This window comes from Ochotona princeps, chromosome 10, assembly GCF_030435755.1.
Source record: "Ochotona princeps isolate mOchPri1 chromosome 10, mOchPri1.hap1, whole genome shotgun sequence".
NCBI lineage: Eukaryota > Metazoa > Chordata > Mammalia > Lagomorpha > Ochotonidae > Ochotona > Ochotona princeps.
In genome coordinates this window covers 13,044,541-13,063,915 of record NC_080841.1, presented here as the reverse complement: position 1 = coordinate 13,063,915, position 19,375 = coordinate 13,044,541, and the positions used below count along the sequence as shown (strand labels likewise).

The 19,375-nt window shown below is 55.2% G+C and overlaps 1 protein-coding gene across 1 annotated transcript; it reads left to right on the top strand.

Annotated features, from left to right (window-relative positions):
• Positions 1 to 11,104: 11,104 nt before the first annotated feature.
• On the top strand, positions 11,105 to 13,672 carry PHLDA3 (pleckstrin homology like domain family A member 3). The gene is made up of 2 exons (XM_004578773.3): positions 11,105 to 11,604; positions 13,039 to 13,672. The coding sequence occupies exon 1, from the start codon at positions 11,157 to 11,159 to the stop codon at positions 11,532 to 11,534; it is 378 nt and encodes a 125-aa protein (XP_004578830.1). The 5' UTR covers positions 11,105 to 11,156; the 3' UTR covers positions 11,535 to 11,604; positions 13,039 to 13,672.
• Positions 13,673 to 19,375: the final 5,703 nt, after the last annotated feature.

The following is a 19,375-nucleotide window of genomic DNA, read 5'->3' as shown; positions in this document are numbered from 1 at the left end:
CTTCCAGGACCTCATCAACAGCATGTGGTTGAACCAAATACCACCTCCCTTGCTGCAGGGCAGGGGGTCCATGAGCTGTCCCCAGGGAGAGGCTGAGCCCCACCTCACAGGATCAGAGGGCAACAGTGACCCCAGGGTCACTGGGCACTGGTAATTGACCTGCTTTCAGGGCTTACTCCCTCTCCCCATTGCACAAAAATGTACTTCCTCATTTTCTCCCCATCCTCTCCAGCCCTTCTTCCACACATAGCTACTACCTTAGCCACACTGACCACCAGATAGGTGTGAGTGTGTGTGTGTGTGGTACCTGGATGCCCAGGTCCAGCCCCTGCAGTCTGAGAAAGGGAGCTATGGGGGAGAAATCTTCAAAAAAATTACTGGAGGAGGGTCAATGCTGTGGCATATCCGGTAAACCCCCTGCCCCCCACCTGTAACACCAACATACCATATGGGTGCCAGTTTGTGTCCGGCTGCTCCTCTTCTGATCCAGCTCCCTGCTGGTGCTCCTGAGAAAGCAGCCGAGGACGGCCCAAGTCTTTAATCAGGCTCCAGCCTGGCCCAGTCTCAGCTGTTGGGCATATCTGGGGAGTGAATCTGTGGATGGAAGGTTTCTCTGTGTCTCTCCTCTTGTAACTCTGCCTTCTAATAAGTAAAATAAATAAATAAAAAGAAGTTCATTGGAGATTCAGATGATGAAAAAGCTACCCATGGGTTCTGAAGAGTTTTCCACTAGAAAGAGCTAATTTGTAAATTCTGTTTCCCCACAAACATTCGAAGGTGCTCTTCCATGCGAGTGCGCTGCCAGGTAGGGCGCAGGGGACAGTTAAGGGAGTGAAGGCCAGGGCCAGTTAGACTACTTTTTGTCTTGGAGACCCCTCTAGCGCCAGCCGAGGGTATGATCCGCGGGAGGAGTTGGCGGGGGGAAGGGAGGGTGGGTGTTGCCATAATCCAAGGAGGATCCTCACTGTTAGGGGCTGGGGGGAGCAGGAAGGGCGCTCTGGAGCACTAAACTGGAGATGGGCTGCCCTCTGCTGGCCGTTCGGCAGGCCTTGGGCACCCGCGCCATGGCTGCTTCCAGCCCAGGTTTCTTTACACGTCTTGTCTGGTGTGGCAGGGACGGGCAGCGGCGCCTATCCCTGTTACGGAAGACTGGGAAAGCAGAGGGAGCTGTAAGCTAGAGGCTGCTGGGCCTGGACGCTCCCTTAAAGCAGGGGGTTCGGGGAGGGAGAGAGAGAAGTGGAGAAAGAAAGAAACCCGACCCCGAGGAGGAAGTCCCAGAGGCGGGCCGAACCCGGAAGGCGGGGCCCTGGCCGGGAACGCTCCCAGGCGCAGCGGCGGGGAGACACCAGGCGGCGCTGTGGGGCCGGGGCAAAAGGCAGGCGCGTCCTCGCCATCACTCCTGGGTCTGGAGCGTGAGTCCGATTCCCGGGGGAGACTCTGCACTATAGGGCCCGGGCATGGAAATGCCCTGATGGAAGAGGGTGAGTCAGGGGGTTCTTTTCCCTGGTGGCTGACCAGCAGGGGCGCCCTCAGGAGAGGCCTCTGGGGGGAGCCTTACACATGGCTGGAGTGTCCTGGGTTTTTAAGGCGTGACATCCCCCTCCTCCCCGCCTCCTTGGGCAGAAATTCCTATTCCCATGCGCTTCCTTTTGCAAGAGCCTTAGCAAGCTCTTTGGGTGCCCTCAGGGGAGGGTCAGGAAGGGAGGGCTGACAGCAGGGCTGAGGGGAAGAAATTCTTGGAGGGGACAGAAACTGAAGAGGTTGGCGAGAACCCTCCGGATCTCCTCCTGGATAAGCCACTCTCCCTGACTGTGAGAACCTGCACTTGGCTTGTGGAACTGACACTTTCCCTTCTTCTTTGGCGGTGGACCAGCCCAGCCTCCCAGCCTGGGCTACCCTCCCCTCCACAGCTTACAGGCTAGCTGGCAGCAGCTGGGGCGGCCTCTCAACAGCTCTGAGGGGACTTCCTGGAACTTCCTATTTCTGTCCCCTGCAGTCATCCGGCAGGCCTAATCCCCTGGTACGTGACTGGCTTCAGAGATTTAGACAGCTGCCCAGCCTGCCTGAGCCTGCCCACCCGACCCAGGCATCACTGGCCTCCCAGCGGCCTCTGCTTGCCACCCATGGAGGCAGTCGTCCCAGGACTTGTCATGGGTTCCTGGGGGGTGGCATAGAGCTGTTCCCTCCAGGAAAGATCCTGCCTCTGCCCAGGTCAGACTTCCTTCATCCTTGCTCCCATCCTTTGAACACTCTAGAAGCATCCTTCAGCCCGTCTTGTGTGGTTGCTGTGGACCACCAACTGGCCACAGACCTTAAATGCATTAACTCATGTAACCCACACAATACCCTATCATTATACTGAGTTACAGGCGATCAGACTGAAGCCAAGAACAAAAGAACAACTCAGAAACTGACTCAAGGTCCATGGCAGAGCTGGCTCGCTGCATGCTGCCTGGGTCCAGGTCCCCTCTCTGCCCTGCTGGACCTGATACTCAGAAGAAGTGGCCCTGTGCGGGGCGCTGGGCATCGTGCTCCCTGGACAGTGAGCTGGGGCCACAGCAGTAACTGATACTTAGTGAATGCAAACTTCTTGCCTAGTGGTGGGCCAGCTGCTGCTGTTTTTGTTTTTGTTTTTATTTTATTTTATTTTACTTGAAAGGCAAAAATGAGACCTTCTACCCAGTGATGCCCACAAATGCAAGTGCAAGGCCAGTCCAAAATCAGGGACCCAGCACCCCATCTGGGTCTCTCACATGTGCCAGACCCCAAGTACTTAAGTCACTTCCTGCCAACCTCCCAGGGTGTGCAGGAGACTGGATCAGAAACCAGAGTATCTGGGACTTGAACCAGGCATTCTCTTGTGGATACAGGTATCCCAGCAGCAGCTTACCCACTGGGCTCGCCCTGACTGGGTGACTCTAGAATGACTTATCACAAGAGGCCACACCCAGGATTGGCCCCAGCGGTGTGATCTTGGGCCAGCCTCCTCCCCTCTGGGTCCACTCCCCTGGATTTGTGAAGTGAAGAGGCTGGCCTACGTGGGTTGTGGGGGAGGAAGGGGTGCTATTCAAACCTTCTTGTGCATGCAGATCTGGGGAATGTTATTAAAATGCAGATTGGAGTTCAGTCCTTTGGGGTGGGACCTGGGGTTCAGCCTGTCTCCCAAGCTCCCAGCGGTGAGGTGACTCAGGGTCAGCTCCCTGACTCAGAGAGGGGAGAGGTGGGCATGAGTGGGGGGAGGTCTCCACCCCCAGGAACTACATAGAAAGCAGAGAGCATTCCTCCTTTGTGGAATATGTGGTGTGAGTGCTGTGCCTTGGGCTGGGGTTGAGGGGTGCTTGTTCATCCTAACCAGGTCACACCCCAGTGTCAGGGTGACTGGAGATACCTCCCAAGACAGGCAGCATCTAATCCTGACCCAGGGGGTGGCATAAACTCAGGATTGTGGACCATCTTCAACAGGAGGGCTGGGGGCCATGTCTCTTCCTCCGAGCCTTGCCCAGGGTCTGGCTCACACTGCATGGACAGTGGGATTTGCTCAGAAGCCCCTGTTTGTGTCCGTGACTCTTTCTGTAGCTCTCATCCCAGAAGCGCTGTGAGCCCACCTCCAGCTCCTCCACCCCTGCACATACCTGCCAACCTGCTCACTGCTCCTTGACCCCAGGCCCAGGCTGCACAGATCACCCCTTCTTATCTGCTAACCTTGAGAATAGTCTACCTGGACTTCCCTGTGAGGAGGTTCCCCAGGACAGTCCATATCCTGAAACACAAAGGGCGGGTGGCACTCCTCACACGAAACACTCGGTGGGCACTGCCTCTCCTGCTGTTCTTCCTGTCCTCCATGCAGCCCCTCTTTCCTCTGCAGTTTTTTTTAATTAATTAATCTATTTGGAAGGCAGATTTACAGAGAGATCTTCCATCCATTGATTGACCCTCCAAATGGCTTCAGTGGCAGGGACTTGACCAGGTCAAAGCCAGGAGCTAGGAGCTTCCTCTGGGTCTCCCACGTGGGTGCAAGGGGCCCCAGCACTTGGGTCATCTTCTGCTGCATTCCCAGGCTTACTAGCAAAGAGCTGGATTGAAAGTGGAGCATCTAGGTCCCGGATCAGCACCCATAAGGTATTCTGGCATTGCAGGTGGTGGCTTCACCTGCCACAGCACAGCACCAGTCCCTTCCCTTTATAATTTGAGGGAGATCCTAGAAATGTCTGCTTTTTAGGATGCTAGAGGAGCCACCCACAAATTCAGAAAGTATCAAAGTTTGTGTGGGGCTTGTGAATCCTCCAACCCGCCTCCCCCCATTATTGATGAGAATGGATTCTTTTGGGTACAGGATGATGAAAAGCAGAGGCAAATGTCTGGCAAGGTTCACGGCAAGCTAAGCAAGCATTGCCTCTGGGTGGGGAGAATGTATTGTTGTGTTTGAATCTTTTACAACAAAAACACATTCAAGGACAGTCATGGACAGCATAGTGCCAAGGACAGATCACATGTAAGACAATAGTCCCAGGGCCAGCTTTGTAGCACAGCAGGCTAAGTCACAGCCTACAATTCTGGCATCCCCTATGAGCAATGGTTCAAGTCCTGGTTACTCCATTTTTGGTCCAGTTCCCTGAGAATGCACCTGGGAGAGCATGGGATGGCCCATGTGCTAGGGTCCTCCCACCCAGATGGGAGTCTTAGATGGAGATCTAGGCTCCCGACTTCAGCCTGGCCAAGCCCTGGACATTACAGTCATCTGGGGAGTAAACTGTGGATGAACAATCTCTCTAGTTCTGACTTCCGAACAAATTAAAAAAAATCGTAAGAGGAAAAAAATGAAGATGGGTCTGACTCAATGGCTCAGTGGCTAACTCTTCACCTTACGAGTACCAGGATCCTGCCAGATTGTGTCCCAGCTGCTCCACTTCCCATCTGCTTCACTTTCCATCAAGATCCTTGTTTGTAACCTGAGAAAGCAATAGAAGATGACCCAAAGCCTTGGGACCCTGCACTCATGTGGGAGACCCGGAAGAAGCTCCTGGCTTTGGATCAACTCAGCCTTGGCTATTGTGGTCACTTGGGAAGTGAACCAAGGGACGGAGGATCTTTCTGTCTCTCATTCTCTCTGTAAATCTGCCTTTTCAAATGAATGAATGAATGAATGAATGTATAAATAAATAAATAAATAACTGTTCCCGTGAGGTTATGATAGAGCAGAGAAATTCTTGTCTCCTAGATAATGAGTTGTCATAAGATCACAGCATGAGGCACTGTTTGTGGTGACAGTGGCACAGAGAAACTTCCAGTGCTGCCAGCTGTACACAAGTACGGCACTATAGGGGCTGGCTCTGCTGTACAGTGGGTTAAGCCACTGCCTATGATGCCATCATCCCATATGGGAGCTGCTCTATTTTTGATATGGCTTCCTGCTCTAAGGTCCTGGGAAAGTAGTGAAGGAGGACCCAACTACTTAAACCTTGGCACCCATGTAGACCTGGATGGAGTTCTTGGCTCCTGGCTTTGGCTTGGTCCAACCCTGGCTTTTGGGCCCTGGCTGTTGGGTCCTAATGTGCCTATGAAGCAGTGGGTGGAAAATCTCTTTCTGATTTTACCTCTCTCTCTGTCACTCTGCGTTTCAAGTAAATAAATATTTTAGAAAAAGGAAGGACAGAGCCTAAAATCACATACAACACACAATGCTGGATAATGCTAACAACCAACCCTACTGGTTTTTGTATTAACCATGCCATAGTCTGCTTTTCATTATTGCTTTAGAGTGTCTTATAAAACATGTTGACTATAAACAGCAGGCTGTGTTACATTGGCAGGAGCCTGGTTTTGACCATGTTTCTCCATTGCCCCAAGAGGCCATCTAGGTTTGTGTGAGGACACATGTTCATATTTGCACAATGACGAAACCACTCAGCTATGTACATCCCCGAGTGGCTCCGGGTCACTGAATGACACCTGCCTATCCTGCCTGCATTTAAACCATATGATTAAGGTGAAGAGAAGAGAAAGCCCTGGGACAGAACACAGGGGATGTGTCAGGGGTTGCATGGTTATTCCCAGCAGTTAAAGCTGGGGTTTAAAGCTGGGTTAAAGCTACGAGTTCCCCAAGCATGAGTGTCCTTGCCCCTTGGCCCAGTGTCCCGCAGGAAGGGGGGGTCACTTCAGGGCAGCCCCTTTCCTGCCATGCGGGCCTCTGGATGCCAAGATGGCCTGGGAAAAGGGAACGTTTTACAGGCCCCAACCTGAAGCCCAAGCCCGCGAGTCCAACCTCCGTCAGACCCAAGCCGGGATCAAATACCTTCAAGTCCGGACTCAGCCCCATCACTGGGGGCAGTGGGTGCTCTCAAGACGAAAGGGATCCCTGGTGAATCAGGAAAGTTATGGGGCCAGAAAGTGATTAAAGGGCTGTGCGTGGGAGGGGATTTCCAAGGGGAGAGCCAGGCCCAGGTGCAAGCCTGGGCGGGTGGTGGCGGCGGGTTTGCTGCCCACCTGAGGTCTGTCGCAATGGTGCCTGTAAAACCCAAGTCATTAGAGACTTGAAACCTGGGCTGGTTTTTGCTTCTGCCTCCTTGCAGGAAAGCAGGGCTTGCAGGATAGCTCAGAGTCTTGGAATAAAGGGCTGTACATCAAAGATGTGCCAGGTCAGAAGACAAGGAGAAGTCATCAGCTGAGAGGGGGTGGGAGTAGGCCTTCCTATCCCCACACTCCTAGGGACCCCAGAAGCCCAAAGCAGGGAGGAGAGAGGCATAGGCAGCAGGGCTGTGGATGGACCCGTTCTGCTGCTCCACCTAGGTGAGACCTGGGATGGGTGAGGGAAGGAATAGCATGGTTCTCTTTTTCCTGCCTGTACAAGAAGTTCTGGAACCCCCAGAAACTAGCCAGGCCTCTCTGCAAAGCTGTACTAGAGCTTCCATCTTCCAGCTGAGAAAAGCGAGGATAGAGAAGAGAAGTGATTGTCCAAGGCATCACCAAGCTGGGGCTGCAGCCTGGGAGGCCTGTCCCCTGGTTCAGCGTCCCTCTCCTCTCTTGGGTGATCCTTGCTAGCGCAGTGCACCGCAAGCCCCTGGAGGCTTGTTAACAATGCAGCAAGTGGGGCTCCACGGCTGGAGTTTCTAGGGTGGAGCCTGGGTTATGCATCACTGATGAGCTCCCAAGTGTTGCTGCTGCTGGGCTCGTTCTGCCCTCATGAACCAATGACTGGCACTCATAGAAACACTGCTCTAAACCCTGGCTAGCTAAAGTATGCTCTGAGGCAGAGTGGCATTGGTGCAAGCTGGAAGCTTCTGGAAATCCTACCTTGGGTTCCCTGTCAGGCCTACTGAATCCAAATTTGCAGTCATAAGCTCTCCATGTGTCTTGGTGCATTTTGAGCTGCTGTCACAGACTAGTTCAGACAGAGGAATTTATTCAAGAGCTAAGAGGCTGGTGGAGACACACTCAGGAAGGCCCAATCCCTCATCAGGGTGCCTGGTTCAGGTCCCAGCTCTGTGTTCCATTCTAACCTCCAGCACACCCTGGGAAACAGCAGGTGATGATTCAAATACCTGGGTCCCTGCCACCCACCTGGGAGACCCAGACTGAGTGCTGGGCTGCTCCTGACTCAGTCTGACCCAGCAAGGCCATCAGGTGCAGCCATTTGTTGGAGTGAACTAGTACATGGAAGATCTCTTGTGTGTCTGTTGGTTTCTGCCTCTCAAATAAGTAAAAGCTTTTTTTAAAGGCAGAGATTTATTTATATCATTCAGTCTGAAGGCTGGGAAGTCCAAGTGAAGGGACCCACATCTGACCAGGGTCTTCTTGCTGTACACCTCCACGGTCAAAGGAAGAAGGGCAGTGTGCTTGTGGTATGGTGGGGTAGGGGAGGGAGGGAGTGTCTCCTTTCACCCCAGCCCACCTTAACTAGCCATTCCTCCAGCAAAGCTCTATCCACCCGTAAGGGCTGAGCACTCAGGACCTAACTGCCACTGGCAAGTCAATCTCTTGTGTGTGTGTGTTTAAGATTTATTTATTTGGAAAACAGTTACAGAAAAAGAGAGTGAGCAAGAGAGATCAATTTTTCATCTGCTGGTTTATGGCCTCACTGGCTGGGGCTGGGCCCGAGCCAGGCCAAAGCCAGCAGCTGGCAGCTTCTTCTAGGTCTCTCATATGGGTGGCAAGGGCCCAAACACTTGGGCCATCCTCTGCTGCTTTTCCAGGTGCATCAGCAGGGAGCTGGATGGGAAGTGGAACCACAGGTGCCCATGTGGGATGCCAACACTGGAGGCAGAAGTTTAACACATTGTAGGATGACACTGGCCCCACGAAAATCAGTCTCTGAGACATTGGGGGTTGAGTCTCCATATTCCAACTCCTCTGAACAAAGGAATGACATTAGCTTGCCACAGTTTGAGAGCATCTACGCTGCTCACACTCGATTTTATTAATTCATGTTTGTTGTCTTTTATGGAATTCAGGACGATGAGCTAGATACTGCAGAAAACAGAAGCCTCTCCCAGGGTCCCCTTCCGGCCTCCATGCAACTCTCTGCTCACCTTTGCACTGGGTAATCACCTGGGAGGTCCTCTGCCCTCCGTAGGGTGGGTGGGGGTGCCTGGGGCTCAGCTGCAGCCATCTCTCTCCCACTCATTATTCCTGAGGCCGTTTTATGACCTCGCCTGCTCTGACAGGACTCAGACTGGCTTCCAGGGCAACTCAGCTTTCCCTGTGGGGTGGGCAGAGGGTGGAGCCGGATGTGGGCAGCCACTAGGGGACATTCTGTCCATCGGCCCTGGGTGGAGTCAACAAGTCCTTGAGAACTGAATATCATGGGCCAGCACTGCCCAAGCCAATTGCTCCAGCTAACCTTGGGGGTGCCAAAGAAGGGGGTACAGGGATAGCCCCAGTGGGAAGAGAAAGCAGCCCCACAATCCCCTCCTTTCCTGGTTCTCAGAGCTTTTTGAGCCTTCTGATGGCCTTGCAGGGCCTGAAACTCTCCCAGGTCTGGATACCAGGCCAAACATCCATTCTGTGGAAAGCATTAGTGTATGTCTTGAGCCTCGGTCCTATGGGGTCATCGTACTGTGGGACAGACCTAGGGTTGCCAGGGAGACACAGTGGTGTTAGGAGCAGGCTGCTCAGTTGTGGAAGACCCTCCTAACAGTAGAGGGTGCCTTGCTGGATTTCCTTTTTAACATCTCCAAAGTTGGGGAGCCTCTACCAGCAGCTGGACGGGTGCAGTGTGGGCAGCTGAGTCCCTGGCCATGTGCACCCAGTGCTAATGGACAGGTAATTCTGGGTCCCGGGCAGCATCCTCAGAGCTGTGTGATCTCCTCAGGCTGCTGGCCCCTGTGAACCCCATTATTTTCATGGTCCTTAAAAAAATGGGCATGAAAGCAGTCCCTGCCTATTGTAAGAAGGTTCTGTGAGGATTAGAAGCCCATGCAGTCAGGGATTCATCAGGACCAGAGCAAGCCGCTCAGGGAAGAGCCGCACGAGGGGGAGAAAAAGGAGAGGAAGGGGTGGAGTGTGATGCCTAGGGGTGAGCTTTCAGTCAGGCAGTGGGTTCAGGTGGAGTCTGGGGTCTGGAGGCAAGGACAGGAAGGCTGGACAGGAAGGCTGGACAGGGACCACCTGTAGCCTCCTCCCAGCTGCTCTCGCGGATCCTGGGGAAACTAGTTTTGCTTGTCTATCTCGACCAGGTGTGACATTATTCTAGTAAGGAATTAGGTGTCTTGTGTGTGTGTGTGTGTGAGAGAGAGAGAGAGAGAGAGAGAGAGAGACCCTACAGGTGAGCCTGACAGCTCTCTTCCCCCACATTGTGGCCTGGTACTTTGGCAGGAGGTACCCTCCCCCTCCAGGGCCCCTCCTGTTTGTTTCTGCTCCTTGGGGATGGATACACAGGATGTGGGGACACAGAGGTCTCATGACTGTCATTACTGCTCATCATCATTCCTGTAACAATCCATTATTAACACATGCATGAATGGGCCCTAGGAGTGTGGGCCTGGAGGGGCTGGACAGCAGGTACAGCTCCAGGGCCTGGTCACAGGGTCCCCGTCTTCCCTAAGGGAGACACAAGAGAAGGACAGGAGGACCAACACCACCTCAGCTCAGAGAGTTGCCAGGCCTTGTCAGAGGTTATCTCAACTGCCCAATGAGACCAGGAGTAAGCAACCAAGGGTAAGGAGGTTGTCCCAGCTGGACAACAAGGGGCACATGCTGGGGAGGGGTGGTGAAGGAACTCCACCCAGACTTGGGCATCACCAGTGTGTGCCACTGGGAGGACCGTTTCCTCTCCCCTGCTACTATAGTTAGGCTGCATGACCTCAAAGCAAATCTCTCAGGTCACATTGGTGACTCCACGCAGGTCACCCGCTCTGCAGATGGGGTTAGCACTAGGAGGGGGTGGGTCTCTATGCAGGGACAGCTGTGGAGAGCCCCTCTTGTCCAGCATGGAGGAGATCTGCCCGTGGGGGAAAGAACCCAGAGCTTGGGGACCGAGACACAAGCATCAGCAATCTGACGCCCACCAGGCGATCTGTTCCACTGCGCGACCTGCTGGTCAGCCGTGACCTCTGATATCCGTGAGACGCTCTGTCCCCCTACTTTCAACGTTAGGCTGGAAGCTGCAGGTGGGTTGGAGGAGCGCGATGGGGGGCGGGCTGTGTTTCCCAGAAGCGAAGGCCGGCGGGAGGAAGGGAGGCCAGGCTGTGGGATTCACGGGCTCCGCATCCCCGCCCTCCCTGCCCTGCTCCCGCGTTGCGGCTCCGCCCCCGGGGCCGGCCCGGGCGGGAGCAGCGCGCGGAGGGAGGGCCGACGGGCAGGAATGCGAGGCGCTGGAGGCCGGCGGCGGAACATGTAAGGGCACATCCCGCTGAGCTGCCGCCCAGAGAGCAGACGAAGCCCTGGCGAGCGGACGAGCAGGCAGCGGAGTGAGCGGGTCCGGAGGCGCAAGGGTACCGGGCAAAGAGAGCGCAGCGAGGCCGATCGAGCAGGACAGACAGGCGGGAGCCGACTGGAGCGGTGCGGCGGCGACACGCACAGCGCAGGCAGCGGCGTGCGCAGGAGCCCGCGTGGAAGCCCCGGGCTGTCGGGGCGCACGCCGGCGGACAGGCAAGTGGGGCTTGCGGCGCTGGGCGCCGCGCTAGCCGCAACCTCCCGGGGTGCGGGGAATTAAGGCGCCCATGACGGCGGCGGCCACGGTGCTGAAGGAGGGCGTGTTGGAGAAGCGCAGCAGTGGGCTGCTGCAGCTGTGGAAACGCAAACGCTGCGTGCTCACCGAGCGCGGGCTACAGCTCTTCGAGGCCAAGGGCACCGGCGGCCGGCCCAAGGAGCTGAGCTTTGCGCGCATCAAGGCTGTGGAGTGCGTAGAAAGCACCGGGCGCCACATCTACTTCACGCTGGTGACCGAGGGCGGGGGCGAGATTGACTTCCGCTGCCCCCTAGAAGATCCCGGCTGGAACGCCCAGATCACGCTCGGCCTGGTCAAGTTCAAGAATCAGCAGGCCATCCAGACTGTGCGCGCGCGACAGAGCCTCGGGACCGGGACGCTCGTGTCCTAACTCGCAGGGCATTCCCTCTTACCTCCGTGCTCTCTACCACCATTGCTGTGCCCTGGAAGAGACATGCCAGGTAAGCCTTTTCTTTCCTTCCCTCTAAAGCGTCTCACTTCAAAACCCACAATCCTAGATCCACTGTCAACACACTGGGGGCCCTGGACTCTGGGCGGTGATGAGCTAGGCCAGTAGCCACCTGAACAAGGCTTGGATGAGAGGGTCCTGGCGGTGACCTGGGTGTTGGAGTAGAAGGTGAGAGTCCTGGGAGGGTGATTGGTCCCTGACTCAGGTGCAGGTTGTGGGGCCTTTCCCTGTCCCCCTCCCAGGGCTGGGCTCTTGAGCTGCAGCTTGCTGGGAGCTGGAGAGAGGTGGGGTGGGATGAGTGATGGGGACGGGCCCTTCCACCAGGCTAAGCACTGACTCAGCCAGCCACCGCGTGCCCCCCCCCCCCCGCCCCCCGGGGCAGGGAGCAGAACTGCCGCCTCTCAGCTCCCCAGGCTCAGTCTTGGCTGCCTTGGGCGGAAGGGCTCCAGCTGCCCATTCTCCACTGGGTTTTGGGCCATGAGGCTGAACTGTTGGGAGGCCTGGGGAATCAGGGGAAGGGCGAGCCAGGCCGCAGGCTAATCTGCTGCTGCCAAGGGGCTGGGCCTGTCCTCAGCCTGCCCGGGAGTGCCAGCCAAGGCCTTGCTGGGCCAGAGGAGGAGGAGCCAGAGGAGAGGATGGGGCCTGGGGCAGGTGGGTGGGTGATGCCTTAATCCTCCCTGCAGCAGGGCAGGGATGGGGGCCGGGTGGATTTGTGGTCAAGAAGGCCCAGAGAGGGACCAGGAGTGGAGTCTAGGAGCTTGCCTCTACAGCCCCGATGCCCTGTCCCCGCCACTCCCTCCTTGTGGGAACGGGGAAGAACCCTTGTCTGCGTGTCTCTAGTAGAGACCCATGTCCCTGTCACCCTCGCCGCCTCTGCCTCCTGCACTGCCTCACCCTGTCTTCCCCGCGTAGGCAAGCACAGTCCCAGCGAGCGGAGGCCCAGCCAGCACCGGACGCCTTTGATCCTCTCTAGCTCCCGCCCATGGTGTGTTGAGGCTCAGCCAAGAGGCCGCTGTTGGCAGGCCCGGGATCTGGCGGATACTTCAGGGCTGACAGGGCCAGCAGCAAACAGATCCTACTCACCACAGTGGTCTGGGCAGGTGCGGCGGTGAATTCCGTGTCTGGATTCCACCAAGCTGCACTTGAAAGGATCCAGCAAAGAAATGTGCTATATACCTATAGCCTTTTTCTGGTCCTTATTTCCTAAACAACACAACAGAGCATAGCAACTCTACATTGTATTAAGTATGCCTGGGAGTCTGAGAGGTGAGATGAAGGCAGGGATATTGTGTGTATTTGGGGCAAGGGACTGGAGTACCCCAGGATTCTGGTCTCTGGAAGGGCTGGTGCAAGTCCTCCAGATCTCAGCAGCTTCTCAGCTATTTCCCCTGCCCTCACTGCCCTGTGTGTTTACTTTTCTTGCCAGCTTCCCTGTCTACTCTGGCTCTTTGGAGGCTGCATGTGGAGCCCTCGACGTGTGGAGGAGACGTTGGAGTTGAAGGAACGGCTGAGGATGAAGATTCAGCCCTTGGCCACTCTCAGGATGTCTCCCAGTGCTGGAGTGGGGGTCTTGTCCACACAGGCTGCTTCACACATTGCTGCAGAGCTGGCCTCAAGCCCCCTGCCCGCCACACTCTTGTCGCCTCTTCTGCAGGCTCTGGTTAGCCCTGGACCGCGCACTGGGGCCAGAGAAGGACATTCCCCTAGTGGGATGCTAAGCCAAAGCCTTGAGACTATGGAGGCCAGCTTGGTGATCAGAGAAAGTACCACCCCCTGAACAGTCTCTGGACTTAACCTTGAGGACGGAGGGACCTGCTGGGCCTGGGGCCCAGATGGGGGGTGTCTTCTGCTGCTTATTAGGTCCTTTTGGGACCCCCCACACACCCATATAGAACCTCTCTTTGCACACTTCTGTACCCACTTCTACCCATCTTCCCCACCCCATCCTCCCACTTGAGGTGCTGGGCCCTGGAAGTGGTGGTGGGGTCGGGGAGGGATTCGGCCATTACCATTTCATGCCTATCTGAGAATGAAGAGGCCCGGCACCGGGCAATAACCATGCTGTGGCTGAATGAATTCTTTGCCCGTGACGGCCCAGGCCTTGGCTCAGTTCTCCCTCCAGCCCTGCTGCCTGGTCCTTGAGGCAATCGAAAGTTTCCAGCTTGGCTAGAGGGAGATGCTACATCCGCAGTGTATGTGATCCTGGGACTGGAGGACGTGTTGCCTTGGCCTACTGGGCCCTCTGGGATTCCTCCTTCCAGAAAGTTCTCTGCCCTGTTGTTCACATGTGTGTTTACACATCAATGAGGGAAGGTTTCGCCATGGGGGAAGCTGAGGTCCGAGTTAGGCAAGAACTGTCCCCGGGGACCCTGTGGCCGTCCCATGCTATAATCAGCTGTGATGCATTAGTGATGTCTGCCACAGGTGAACCCCGTTGACCTCACACACCCTCATTCATCCAGGCGGCAGGTCACTGCCGTGTGGCAGAGGACACCACAGGCTGTGGTCAACTTCAGGGTCTCTGGAAGGAGCAAGGGGACTGAATCTCCGCACAAAAAAAAAAAAAGTTAAGATTTGTTTATTGGAAAGGCAGAATCACACACATACACACAGATCACACCATTGGTTCGCTTCCCAACTACCAGCTGGACCAGACCAATGTCAGGAGCCAGGAGCTCTATCCCAGGAGCTCTATACCTCTGTGGGGAGCAGGAACCCCAAGCACTTGGGCTACCATCCGTTGCCTTCTGTGCCTACTCTGTTCAGGAACAGAGCAGCTGGAACCTGAATGAGACACTGATGTGGGACCCAGTGGAGGCCCAACCGCAAAACCCACTACCTTCCAGCAGGTTGAAGTCGCTTCAAGACCTTTGTGCTTCCAGCTTGTTTGGTTGCAGTTTTGGTGTCTCCTATAAACACTCTCTATTCCAAGGCCCAATCCCTCAGTCCTTGGGAACATCTGTGAATAATTCTTTTTGAAATCTTTTGCAAGGGAGATCTGCCTGCTGGCTTGCTCCCCAGATGTCTGCAACAATGGAGTCATGGGAGCTGGGAATCCCACCTGTATCTGTTTCCTGGGCATCAGGGAGCCCAGTTCTTGAGTCATCACTGTTGGCGCACATCAGCAGGATGCTGGAGTCAGAAGTAGAGCTAGAACCTGACCCCAGGAGCCCCAGTACAAACCTGGGTATCCTGAGCAGCGTCTTAGTTACTATGACAGACATCTGTGCCTCAGGAACATCCTGGAGTAAGAATTTACAAACACTTTGTTTACTCCCATGGGTAGCTTGATTCCTGCCATGGCAAAAAGCCTTCTCTCCCACGTCCACCTTAGTGCTGTGATCTATTAGTGATGTCTGCCGCAGGCGAAGGAAGGCAGCACTGGGAAGGAGGTGGGTGTGATGGAGGAAAGGTGATTGCCAGCCTCCGGTGCCAGCTGCTTCATGGAGAAGGGTTCTCCACCCGCTGACAAAACAGTTGACATGGAGGAAGTCAGTCATAGAAGCAGTTGGGAGAAGTGGGGGTGGGGCTTGAGACAGGGTCACCAAAACCTCGTGAGGTGCTGAGAAGGCGTGGTCCTGGAGGAGCCGGAACCTACAAGGGAGATAAGACAAGGCCAGCTGGTGCCCGTGGGGCCACGGGTGTGCCGGGCAGCACTTCCTCCATGTGGCATTGTGGGGCTCTGGCAACAGAACCCAAAGGATCCTCTGGGGAGCTTGGCAGTAGGAGCCCAAGCATGGGGAGATGGCTGGAGGGTGGAGGGGAGAAGGGTCATACTTACTGGCATGCCACACTTTTCTGCCACACTCAGCCCTGTCAGTTTCAATCATGTTTTGGTTTTGCCCAAACAGCTTCACTTTCTCCCCTTGCTGGAGGAGCTCCAGCTCTGTGGTGAGGTCCCCAGCATGGCCCCTGGAAAGGGGTGGCCTCACAGGGGTTGAGTGCCATTGATGGTGGTGGTGGCAATGGATATGTACAGGAGGGAAACCCTAAACTTGTGCGGCCTTTGGAAGCTGTGAGGCCAGAGGGCTGTGGCTGCCAGTTCTCCCCTTGTCCTGGCAGCCCGGGCCTCGCCCCCGCCTGATGAGTGAGTCATGGATGGGAAAATGAGACAGGGCAGGTCTCTGGCCACCTGCCCGCTGGAGTCCCAGGAGATGGGGCGGGGAAGCCGAGGGGAGGAGGGCTGGGCTTGTGCTGCTCAGAGCCAGTGGCTTGCTGTGGCAGGAAGGCGCCTGTTGCTGGGGTGAGAGGGCAGCCCGGTGCCAGGAGCCAGCGGGTGAGTCTGGCGAGCCGGAAATGGCAGCAGAAGGAGGGAGGCTCGAGCTGCAGCTCCTGGCGGAGTGTCACCTGGAAGTCCAGTGGGGACACAGACCCTGTGGGCTGCTGGCTCACCAGGGCCAAGACTGGCTGGCTGCAGGCCAGCTGTCTGAACCTGCAGAGACAGCGTGGGCGTGGGCCTTGTGAGCCTTCTGCTCCAGGCTGTCCACTGTGGTCCAGAACATAATCCATCCTTCTGAACAAACAGCAATGGATTGCCTGCAGCAGTAAGGGGAGGCACCCTTGGGGCTCTCGCTAGTCTTTGTGCTCATTCTCTCCAAGCTGCCCCCCACCCCACCTGCCTACTTGCAAGGCCTCAGTCCAGCACTAGCCTCCACTGCCTCACACTGCTCAGCCTCCACTCATCCCATGGGTTTTGTGTCATGGGCTCAGTTCTCATGCCGCCACCTCCAAGAAGCCTACCCTGACTAGCTAGGCTGAGTAACTGCTCCCTCACTCTCCTATGTGTGTGGCCATACCGCCTCTGTGAGTCACACTGCATTGCACTCGCTGGTTTACGCATCTGCATGCCCCACTAGCCGGGCCAGCTCTTGGGCCTGTCTTTTGTCTCATCCTGGGGCCTGCTAGTATCGGGCACGCAGGAGCCTCTCCATCACAGCAATGGCGCAAGTCAAGAGCCGTGGGACTGTTGAATAACATGATGCTCTGGCAACCCTGTGAGCAAGGTGCTGTGCGTTAGGGAACCAAAGCCCAGGGAGGGTGAGAGGCCTGTTCAGAGCCACCCAGCAGCCAGGTAGAGGGGAAGCCAGGAATCAAGCTGCTTCCAGGAAGGTGTTCTCCATCCAACACAAGCAGATCCCTTCTGACTGTGTGCGGGAAGGAGTGAAGGAGGGAGAAGGAAGCCCAGAGGTGATAGAACGAGGCTTTGGAGAGGAGGTAACTAGAGTTTAATTACAGGGAAGGACTCAGGTAGGTGTCCCAGAGCCCCGGGAGGTTCAGCCACACCTGGAAGAGTGAGACCTGGCACTGGGGGTAGCCTGGAGGAGCAGCTGGCTGGCCAGGGGCCTGGGCTGTGGGGGAAGGGATGGTGCCTCAGGGCCCTGACATTGCCACCCCCTGGCCTCAGGGTCAATATGGTTGCAGCACTGGTCCCTGAGGCCTGGACACAGTGCTCACTCCTGCCTGGTGTAGGGGATTATCTACCCTCTTGGGATCATAGCTCTGCCAGGAGGGACCGCGGCAGCACCCAAACCTATTGGCACCTGTGGCCTTGCCTCAGGAACTGTCGCTCATCCCTGCCTTCTCAGAGCAGGGAGGAAAGCAAGCTCTGTGGCCTTGGCCTCTGCAGGCTGCTGTGGGCACTTCCTGTTCAGCTCAGTCCCTTTGCCCCAGAGGCCTTGTTAAGCACCTTGGTCATGTTTGCTGTACAGGTGCCAATACCTGTACCCCCCAGACTCTGACCTCTGGGAGCTCATGAGGTATCTGAGACAGGCAGGGCAGGGATGGCAATGAGGGGACTGCACAGCAGGGCCGGGGCTGGAGTGCAGGGGCAGGGCCGGGGCTGGAGTGCAGGGGCCTGCAGGACACAGCGAGATGAGGCCATGGTTCTGCCCATGAGTTCGGGGTGGAGAGCACACTGCAGGAGGAAGGGGAGGTGGGACAGGTGTTTGTACAGATGCTGGGCTGGAGCTAAGCCTGGGGAACATGGCATTGGAACATAGCAAGCTGGGGTCAATAGGACAGAGGGGACCACGACAAAAAAAAAGCTCTGTTCCACACACATGCACATACATGTACACACACATGTCCTTAGAGCAGGCGTGTAGTGCTATGGTTAAGTCCTTGATAGGGAAGCACACACCCCGCATCCGAGACCCAGGGTTAGGGTCTGCTTGTAATCCCAGCTCCCTGCTAGTGCAGGAAGTGACCTTCAGAGAGTGTCCCTGCCACCCACGTGGGAGGCCCCGATAGAGTTCTAGGCTCCTGGTTTGGGCCTAGCTACTGAGGGTATTTGGGGAAAAAGCTAGCAGATGGAAAAATCTGTCTCCCTTTCAGATATGTAAACGTTGTGTGGAAAACATAATTATGGGAGAGAAGTGTGTAAAGACAGAAAATGTTCAAGAGAAGTCTAGTATCACCTTCATATTCCCAGAGACAGGGACGGCCCGGATTGCTATCTTGCTGATTTCCTTCTTGATGATTTCCTTCTGTGTTTAATTGATGAGGATAGACAAGGGTAGTTCAGAGAGTTCATGGCAAAGTAGAATTATTATTGGGGCAGGCGCCTTGGCATAGCACGCTAAACCTCCATCTGTGCCACCAGCATCCCATATGGGTACCAGTTTGAGTACCAGCTGCTCCACTGATTAAAGCCTGAGAAAGTAGTGGAGGATGGCCCAAGTGCTTGTGTCCCTGCGGTCAATGGAAGCTCTGGAAGAAGCTCCTGTCTACTGGCTTTGGACCAACCCAAATCTGGCTGTTTTGGCCATTTTGGCGGGGTGAACCAGTGGATGAAAGATCTTTGTCTCAGGCCCAGTGGTGTGGCCTAGTGGCTAAAGTCCTCACCTTGAACATGCCAGGATCCCATATGGGCGCCGGTTCTAATCCCGGCAGCTCCACTTTCCATCCAGCTCCCTGCTTGTGGCCTGGGAAAGCAGTCGAGGACAGCCCAAAGCCTTGGGACCCTGCACCCGTGTGGGAGACCTGGAAAAGTTCCTGGCTCCTGGCTTCGGATCGGCACAGTACTGGCCATTGCGGTTACTTGGGGAGTGAATCATTGGATGGAAGATCTTCCTCTCTGTCTCTCCTCCTCTCTGTATATTTGACTTTGTAATAAAAGTAAATAGATCTTTAAAAATAAAATTTTTGTCTCTCCTTTCTATAATTCTGCCTTTACACTAAAAATACATAAATCTTGTGTGTTTTCTTTTTTGAATAATAAATTTGTTTTATTTTTGTTGATGTTTACATAGTTGAGAGATTAGATGGGGAGAGTTGAGGAATAAGATAAGTGGATAAGACAACTATCTCCAATCTCCTTTTTCCTTCCTGTATCTGGGGCAAGTAGGGAGAGAAGGAGAGAGGGCCACTCCCAGAAGCCCAGCTCCATCACTATCGGGGAATGGGATACTTCAAACAAAAACCACATTTGTTTTGATGCAGAAATGTGTTGAACTCTATGCATGTTTTTTAAATACACATTTCCCAATAACTCTTTTTTTTTTTAAGATTTATTTTATTTTTATTACAAAGTCAGATTACTGAGAGGAGGAGAGACAGAGAGGAAGCGGAGCTGCCAGGATTAGAACCAGCGGCCATATGGGATCAAGGAGAGGACCTTAGCCACTAGGCCACGCTGCCGAGCCCTCCCAATAACTCTTGTCAGACTTCCTGTCTCGTCTGTCCTATGTGAGCATGTTGTATCTTGGTTCTCCGCACAGCAGTATACTGTTCCGTCATCCTTTATGAGGCCTGCATGGTCTTCT

What these genes read in the sequence shown, in the direction of transcription:
- PHLDA3 (XM_004578773.3), top strand. Translation starts at nt 11,157, where the DNA reads ATGACGGCGGCGGCCACGGTGCTGAAGGAGGGCGTGTTGGAGAAGCGC.